Below are 9,634 nucleotides of genomic sequence, written 5' to 3'. Positions count from 1 at the left end.
AACTGAGACACCTAGCTTTATTGTTCAATATCTGTCAGCTAGTCACAAGACATGCTGAGACCTGAACCCAGACCATCTGGAGCCAGATGCCACAGTTTTACCAAAAGATTGTGATATCTGTATATGGGCAAGGGAAAGTGAAGAGAGAAAATAAGAGACTTTAACATGACAGGCAGCACCTCCACAGGAAAAAGAAATGGTCAGATTTGCCAATGTCTTCGCCAAGTATGACCTTTTTAGATCTACTAGACTCATCCAAGATAGGTCTTATTGGCTAGAGGTTCAGATGGAGCTTGGAAGGCAGAATCGTGGAATGCTAGTACTGAAAAGAGCTTTAAAGCCATCTAGTGAAATATTTCACAGATGAAGAAACTGAGACATGTAGTGTACCTGACCTGTCTGGGATAACAGAGTGAGATCACAAGCCTCCCGCGCGCGTGTGTGTTTGACATCGTCCCCTTGGCACCAAGAGCTTAAAATTTCCCTGGTACATTATTTATTATTATTATTATTATTAATTTAGAAATGTACTAATCTCAGGAAGTGGGTTTCTTCTTCCCAGAATGTTGGACTGCCGATGTGTATCGACCTTTTTAATCCATCCACTTTTCCTTTTGTCTAGACTGTCATTTTATCCACCCATTCTTACATTCCGCCTTCATCATTACAACAGAGATCCACAACCTAGCCACTAAGTATGCTTTCCTTTAAAAAAAAAAAAAAAAAAAAACACGTAAAAAATTCTTGGCAGTTTGAGTCCCTACTTACACTGTTAGGAATTTGGAAAGCATGTCACAGGTTCTACCGTCACTTTAAATGAATGTCTACAAATTTTGTTTTTGTTGTGCATTGTTTCTGGGAGTTCCCTTACCAGGTATCATCTCACCACCCTTTACATACTCAACATTGCCAGCCACCAGGATGCACGCAAATAAAGCTCTTTTGAAGAATGAGTTTTCCTTTAGCTTTTTAGTTTCTGTTCCACTACGGAGGAGGGAGAAGTCAGGCGCACCCAGATCACAGAGCAGTTTGAGCGGCGCTGACAATCCCGAGATTGCAGCGGGTTGGAGACACTGCAAAAGCGTCTTGCCTTCATCCCCACCACGCCGGACTTCATCTCGAGTCCGCACCCAGTTTAATCAATCGCAAGACCCCAAGTCGTAGAGCGAGTCCAGTCCTGGGGAGTCTGGCTCAGGCTTTGCTGGCGCCGTGGAGAAGCTGGCAGGCGGCAGGCTGAGCTCCAGTGGATTCAGCCAAGAGGCTCGGGGCGCGCCCGCTGCGCTCTTGGAGTCCGAGTCTGGCGCACCGCGGGAGGCAGGCGCGCTCCCACTCTCCGCAGCCGCCTCTGCCCTCAGGTTTCTCTCGCCCAGGCTTCCGCTGGTAAACCAACAGCCCGTCTCCACCTCCCGCGCTGGGCGCGCATCTCCCTCCAATCCTTGCTTACATAACGCGGGCGGGCGCGCTCCCGCCGCCGCTTACCCCCCAGCGGAGTTGGGCTGCGCCCTCCACGCCTCCACCGCGAGTGTCTCCGCGCACCCGTGCGCCCCAACGCTAGGAGGTGACCCTTTTTGGCCACCCAGCAGCGGCAGCCTGGACGTCTCTCCGCTGGCGTGAGCACACTGAGATTGGAGACCAGAGAGCCCCACTGTGCCCAACTCCCTCCCTCTGCTCCCACCTCCTCCCACTTCTCGCTTCCTCTCCCTCCGCCGCCTCACCGCCCCCCCCCCCACTCCCCTTGCCTGTGTGTGTTCCGCACAGAAGAGGGGACCAGGAGAGCAGTCCAGGCTCGGCGCGCGGCGGAGCTGCGGCTCTTCCTGTGGCTGGGGGGAGCGGCGAGGTGGCCGCCTTTCGCCTCCTCGGACTTCCCAAGTGGGGGCAGAGCAACGGCTCACCGAGCCGCCAGTTAGAAGGCACAGGGAAAGAGGGACGGCCAAACTCCTCCTCAGCATCTCCTCTCCACCCCCTTTTGGCTCCTGCCCTTCGAGAAAGTGGAGTGTGGCTCTTGGTTATCCTTATTTCTTCGGACTGCTTCGTGGTGCACGGATTCAGCGGTTTCCCAGTGGGGTTTTCCGCTGTTGGCGCGTCTCTCTGTGTGGTTCCGCCCGGCACACCTCTGTCGACGATGAGGAAAGGTCTACGGGCGACAGCGGCCCGCTGCGGACTGGGACTGGGATACGTGTTGCAAATGCTCGTGCTACCTGCCCTGGCCCTCCTCAGTGCCAGCGGTACCGGCTCGGCCGCTCAAGGTAAGAGAGTCCGCCAAGCTCCGCGGCCACCTCCCTTCGCTTCTCTCTTCCCTCCTCCTTCCTCTCCTCCTCCCCAGTTCTCCTGGCTTCCTTAATTCGCCTCGTTGCTTTTAACTGGAAATCAGTTCACGTTCCACTTTCCCAACTAGTCAAGAAGCTCTGGTGGTTATTTTTAATCCATCTTCCGAGATGGGCACGGATGGTCAAGGGACGCACGGGGTGTGGACCGACATCTATCTGTCTCTGGGCATCTGAGCGCCTTGGGTGTCTTTTGCACTTTCTGCTCCACACTCATGTTGTTGCGCATTTGTACACACAGAGGTTTGCAGAGTCTCTCGGTGCGGGTGGCTGTGTGGCGTACCATAGGTACCCCCTGATACGCAGAGGCTCCCTGCGCTGAGCCACATCTGGGGTTGCGGGATGGGCGTCTCTGAGCACGTTAGACGCCGAAGGGCTCTCAGCTAAGGAAATGTGTCCATTACTGCCGAGGACCCACCAGCGCCGGTGCCACGCTGCTGCTTGGGGCGCTGTGGAGATGCACAGCCCACCCGGACCCGCCACCCAGCCTGCGGCAGGCCCCGCGGTGTGCACGCCTCCACACTCTTACCCTTTCCGAGTCTTCCTCCCAGTAAGCCACGGAGAAACTTAAAACCCCAGAGCTCTGGGGAAACGGACTGGTTGTTCAAACCAAATACGAAACTCCCCCGCGTAATGGGCCAGTTGATAACTCTAATTTTTTTAGTTTTAACGCGTCTGAGCTTTCAAATAAGTGACCGGGGCCGTGGGCAAAACAGGGGTGTGGAGAGGAGCGGTCCGGAGTTGAGGACAGATAAGGAGCGAGGGGAAGCACGGGGACTGCCTGCCTTCTTGTTCTCCGAGTTTGAAGTGGCAACGGCTGCTTTCAGTCTTCTAAGCCCAGTAAGCTGAGCGGAAGGGAGAAGGACAGGAAAGAGCCAACGCTGCCCCCTCTGGGGTCTGTTTCGGGTCACCTGGGCTCCCAACCTTTTGGTCCACCTCGGTCTTTTCGACCAGTTCGGTGGTGTCGCTGGCTTAGGGGAAGCAGCCGTTTTCATAGGGCGGGGGGTGAAGGAAGATTATGCAGCATTCGGAGGTAATTCAGGGATCCCATCATCCCGGTTACACTTCTTTCCAAATTTGGAGAGCAGAGGAGGTGCGGCGATGGCCTCGAACTCCCCAGGCTTTGCTCGGACACTCTGGAGGTACCCGACTGCATTCCCTCCGATCTGCGAAGGCTCTAGGAAGAGAGGGTATTATTGGAGGTGGAGGGGAGCGCTGAGCGTTAGCTAGTGTGGTCCGAATGAGGGGGGAAGTGATTAGCAAGGCTTTGTGAATTAGCGATTGCTACTTCGGGAGTAAATTTTCCTGCTGCCTAGCTAAGTAGCCACGCTCATAAATCCTTCCTTCCCCTCTTACCAGATGCCTCCCATCCTCGAGGTTCTGCCCTGATTTTCTTAGGCGTCCTTCCAGAACTCAACTGTCCATTTTGCAAAGGATCATATGCACTTGTAGATTTCTCGAAATTGCTAAGAAGTTCTCTGAGTAGCAGCCACGGGTGTTTAGAGAGAAGTGTTTGGAAGTTTAAGCGAACAACCTGATGAATAGTCGTGAAATCAATCGCGTGAGTCCCGGTGGGATTCGTCTACCCTTACTGGGCGCACAAAGGACCCAGCCCTGGGGTGGGCTTCAGGTGGGGGTGGGTCAGGGGAGGACTGGGTGGTGATAGGACTGTTTGGGAAAAGGACAAGGTAAAGTCCCCAAAGATGCCAAACAGGAGCTACAGGATTCTTGCTGAGAGCTTACTTACAGCCACGTTAAAAAGACTGGAGTCAGGGGAAAAAAAAAAAAAATCAATAAAGACAATCAAACAAGAGGTTGTAAGTGGATTAATATTGAAAGAAGGGAGGAGAGATTAAAAAAAAAAAAAGACGCTGAAGACTGAGTGAGTGAGCTGTGCCACTTGCACTTTTCTTATACACCAGGCAGTCCAAAAATTGGGGATTGAACCTGCTCCTCTGGTCTTAAATGGAAAAATAAAATGTATCCTGTAGGGTATATGCATTTCAGTGGTGTTCCTCTCCAAATCGTTTGTTTAGTTATTTCAGTTGCTGAAGAATAAACTATGTTTGAATCTTGTAGTCTTGAAAGACACTATAATACCACTTTTATCTTTGTTAGTCTCCATGATTCAGGACACCAGCTCTTCCGGTATTAAAAATGTAGAAAGCACCAAACTCAGCTCCTATCACCATCACTCTAACCCATTTTCTGGCCTGTTTACTACTGAGCCACTAACACACTTTCTTATCAGAATCACACTTTTGTATCAGTCTGGCATTCAGACCTCCTTTTCCTTTAAATTTCTTCTCCTTTCTCCTCTCTCTTTAAACTAGAACACTAGGGAAACCAAAGATACTATTGCTCCCTCAAGGTATGACTTCCAAGTGCTGAACATTTAAAGATGGAAATGAACTATTTTTATGAATGGAACTACATATGCAATTAAGATGAGAAAGTTAATTTGAGTACTTGACAATATGGATGCGAATTTATTTATTCTGTTGTTAGAGAAGTACTAGAAAAATTAGCAGATTTAGAAAATATGTATGTCTTCAGAAGTAGCCAAAAAAACAACAGATGTTTAAGATGAAAAAAGAAGCATAATAGGTCTTATTTGTGAGTGTACTATATTTTGTAACTGTAGTTTAAATGAAGACAGCAGTCATTTTATTCAGGTCCTTGGGAGATTCTCCAGGCTTTAGGCAACAACTTTCTCCTTTCTGGCTATGCATTAATTGTTTTATTCAGTATTGCCTGAAACTCTTAGCTCCAGGGGAAAAAAAATAGTGTTGCTTCTGACTTCTAAGAATGAAAGATTTTACTAGGTAAAGAGAGAGAAAGAGACAGAGAGTATTTGATCAGTGTGCCTCAGAGTTAGTACCTCCTGTTTTAGAAATGCTTTCATTTCTGGATTACACAGCATTGATATTCTGCTTATCTAGCACCAACTAGTGTTCTGAGTGTTAACATCACCGAAGTCTGAAGAGAAAATTAATGAAAACCCTAGTCATATTGGGACTATTTGCTACTACCATAAGTTAATCTATAATGTATTTTTTAAACAAATAGTATACATCCTACAAAAGAGTCAAATTACTTTCATGCATTTGTGCATATTGCTGTGGTACAAATAGACAGTTGGCATGAAGGATAACTGAATTTCATTACATCACATACTTTCTCCATTTTAAGAGCAGAGTAAATTCATAAAATCACATTTGGCATTTGCAGTCAGGAAAAGTAGGTTAGTTTCCTTTTGTTTAGAAAAAATAATTCCATGTAATCTAGCTTAAGGAATGCTTAAAATGCCTTAAGAGGACAAACTTTTGAAATACTTGCAAAGAAGGAAGAACTATTGGATTGTTAACATGCACTGATTCTTTAGTCTTCTGTACTGTGGATAGTGGGGATTCAGCATTCAGCAATGCAAGTTCATAGACTGTCTCATTTTAGTCTGGGACCTGGATGTCCTGATCAGAATTCATACTGATCTTTTTTAAGCAACCTCCCCAAAGACATAAAGGAGGCACGAGCTCTCCCAAAGCAAGCCCTCCTAGCCTATTTAGAATTATTGTTGAGACTTAAAAATAACTGTTTTTCTAATGTATGCTACTTTCTTCAATTAGTGCCAATAGCCAGGGTGTGCTCTGTTAGGCCTGAACTGCATTTAGCACTTTTCTGATTTAGGTCATGGCTTTGCTGGAGCAGCAGAGGGAGTCACTCTCAGAAGAAACATTAAAATTACAGGCTGCATCCACTTCAGGAAGATAATAAGGGAGAGGAGTGGGGGTGGGGATTGAGCTAGAGTCCTTGCCTTGTGATTTTTAATCCACTTTTTTTTTTTTTGGCTTTTGTATTTGTGGCAGTTAAAAACAAATCTGTTCACATTCCCCACAGATTAGAAACCCATTAGCTCATCTGGATAGTGTATGATATTAGAAGTAAAATTCTAAACAAACAATTGCCATGCACTTATTATGTCTCAGACTGCGTGCTATTTGTCAGGGACACAAAGTTAAAAGGGCAGTTTCAGCCCTCAAGGAAGACAGACTTAGAAGCATATAATTATAACTCATTTTCTGAAAAATGACAATCAGCATAGGTATAGTACTTTCTGAATTCAAGTATGAAAGATAGTGAACATAGGTCAAGCTAAGGTTCTATTGGGAATGGTGGTGGGGTTTCCAGAATTTCTACACTGAAGAACTTAAGGATGGCAATTTGATTTGAAGTGGGGTGTTCCAATGCCAAATTTGCATTGCAACTAACTTACATTAAATCTTAATTAAATTTAATGTATATTTGCTCTGGCTTTGAGGAGGCACAAGCTAAATGTAGTTGCGGTATGTGCCCATTCTCCCCATTGGCTTAGTATTTATCAGTGTCTCCTAATCTTGCTTCTGCCATCTCCTAATTGTGTGGCCATGGGTGAGTTATTAAGCTTCATTTGTGCCTCAGTTTCCACAGAGGTAAAGTGAAGATCCTTTCAGTCCTGTTATGCTTGAATGAATACATGTAAAATGTTTACGGCCATACCTGGCCCATAGGAAGTAAACATTATTCTTTGGCTTCTAACTCTGTAAACCACTGGCAAAGACTCTAGAAGTTAAAGAAACTAAAGGTCAATAACTATGAACTCAGACTGGGAATTACTGCAGACTCTCCTTCCCCAGAAACACCAAATGAAGCTATCTGAGGAGATGTTCCGAAATAGATCACTGCAGACTCCTGGACAGTGACCTGCATGGTTCCTTGAAGAGTCAGTCTGGGGGAAGCTCTCTCCCTTCATAACCCCATTTCTTCCTTTCTGCTCACTCTGGGAAAATAAACCTAATGCCAGTTCTAAAAATGCCATGTTGAGTCACTGCTGGTTAAGTCCTGGCTGCAAGCTCTACCCTTGACTTTCTATCTTTACAATGAGTATTGAAAGGAAACTTTCCGTAAATCCATAAACTTTTTTGAGTGGGGGAGGAACATGCCAAGTGCTAGGCTTTCAGGTAAAATTTTAAGGAAAAATAACCCTTTATGTAAATGTCAATAGTTTTCCTTTAAAAAAAAAGGCAAAGATGTATTATCTAAAGAACATAATTGTGTGATGCGAACGTGATAACCGCTACACTACAGAAACTAAAGAACATAATTGTGAATGGCATGTTGAAACAACACGGAGAAACATAGAAAAATAGGTGGATTTGAAGGCAAAACAGATTCACCAGGACTTTTCATATATTTGAATTAAACTTGCAATAAAGAGTTTTAGTATCATAATTTAGAACAACGTGGATAATCTAGATAACATATTTTGACACTTTCACATTTAATTGGTTCTTGTTGTTTAATGGTTATTTCTATTTTGGTTCATGATCAGTGGGAATGTTGTTTTCTAGCTAACTTGTATGATAACACTAGGGATTTGTGGAGTATTTTATGTTACTTAGAGTTAAGACAGATCTTTTTCTTACAGTATTTTCATTCTGGCTTTAATTTTTGATTGCTTGTTCTACTCTCATAGATGCCCAGTTTTCTCACTTGCTTTCTTTGTTATCCTAACTTCTGAAAGTTATTTATGCACTTTTCATTGATTTCACATTCTGTTTGGATTTGGTATTGCTTATGTATTCGTGGAGGAGGGCTACATGAAACTGAGACCTTGGGCATTGTCCCAGTATTGCTTAGTCCAAGGATATTTAAACTAGAATGAGACTCATTGAAACTCAGTGCTATTTTTTATGTGACTTTTTTAAAGTGGAGTAAGTTTGCCTTGAGTAATACTAAAATACTACTGCCTCCTTTTTTCTAGATCTTAAAAATAAATCCAATAATTGAAAAATTAATAGTTTTTCTTATTTTAAATATTTGTCTTCTCCACATTTATGGAGATTTTAATAAAAGATTTTATGATAATAGTTTTATGAGCTAACAAGACCAGAGATAGTAAACTTTTTTATTCTCTCTACCTGATTAGAGCTCTCAGAAGAATTTTTGCCTTTTCATGAAAACCTGATACATATATTATGTTGACAATATTTTGATTCTTCAGAAGCAAAATGTTAGAAAATACTGTTCTATAATTTCAGGTTTTAAAGAAGAGTTTGTGTTTAAGTTGTAATGTGTTTTCTCGTCTTGAGCGTTCCTGCCTCCACAAAAGTTGCTACTTTGGGATTATATAATGAGGTATTGAAATACACAAAGAATATTTCCACATTTCCATATTTCCACATTTTCGAGGTACCAAAAACATATCTAGCTTTTAGTGTTAAAGTGTTAGTGTTAAAGTTATGGTAACATTGATTAAATCGAAGTTATAATTTGGAAAACGAGCTATAGCTTTGAAAGTGCCAAATACGCAAATAATTGTCCTTAATGTCATTATACTTTTTATTAGCAGAGAGCAAAAATGCTTTGTGTGGCAAAAGTGAAGTCTAATATCTGAAAACTCCAATGTTTGGGGAATACCCTCTTTTAATTAAATAACAAACCCTATCTCCATGCAGCCTGGTAGGGGAATGTGAGAGCCAGGGGAACCAGGTGAGACTTCATTATATTGGTATGCGGTGTTAGAGTTCTCTTTCTAAATATGGAGGCTCAAAATAATCATGTTAACAGATGATATTGACTAATCAAATTTAATGCCACAGTAACCAGCCTTATTTATTTTAAAATGTGTGAAGATAGGACTTTTATCTTCATTAATCATTGTCATTTGGGTCCTGTGGCTAGTTTCATCTCTCAGCAATTATGAAAGCCATAAAAATGGTTCATGTAGATAAACATGTATTCTCTTCTCTCCCAACTAAGGAGATTAAACAATGGAAACTCCCTCAGCACATTTAACAAGTTTATTGATGAATGCTAACATCTCTCAGTTTTAGTCAATGTCTTAATTGATTATTTAATCATGAACTGCCTGAACGCAACTATATTTTTGGTCTTTTCTGTTTTTTGTTTGTTTTTGTTTGTTTGTTTTGTTTTGTTTTCCTGTTCAGAAGAAAACCCTTATATATGAGCATTCCTTTTCAACAACAACAAAAACAGATTAGCACTGGCATATCAGTGCCTGTTTCAAGATACTTGTATCAAAATACTTTTGCAGCCCAGTTATAAGGGCAGATATGTTCATGAATGGAAATGCAGGTGTTTCTAAAACTCCAAGAATATCAGTGTGTATAAATTATAAAAGAGTAGTATAGAAACAAAGTAAGCTGTTTGCATAGAAATGTAATCACTTTAAATTAATTCATAATGTGTATTCTGTTAGACCATGGAAGTTTTGTGCAACGTGATAAGGGGTGTGGTATGATGATATCCAT

The 9,634-nt window shown here is 43.1% G+C and overlaps 1 protein-coding gene across 2 annotated transcripts in view; it reads left to right on the top strand.

The window, feature by feature from the left end:
• Positions 1-1,739: 1,739 nt before the first annotated feature.
• The window catches only part of UNC5C (unc-5 netrin receptor C), a 362,738-nt gene continuing 354,843 nt past the window's right edge, over positions 1,740-9,634 (top strand). For both annotated transcript variants that reach the window (XM_059376239.1, XM_059376235.1), the window contains exon 1: positions 1,740-2,246. In XM_059376239.1, coding sequence (XP_059232222.1) covers positions 2,123-2,246 — 124 coding nt within the window. In that variant the 5' untranslated portion in view covers positions 1,740-2,122. The remainder of the gene's footprint in view (positions 2,247-9,634) is intronic.

Source organism: Mustela nigripes, chromosome 1, assembly GCF_022355385.1.
Source record: "Mustela nigripes isolate SB6536 chromosome 1, MUSNIG.SB6536, whole genome shotgun sequence".
NCBI classification, from domain to species: Eukaryota; Metazoa; Chordata; class Mammalia; order Carnivora; family Mustelidae; genus Mustela; species Mustela nigripes.
Note: the sequence above shows the minus strand (reverse complement) of the source record. Positions and strands in the feature narration are given on the sequence as shown.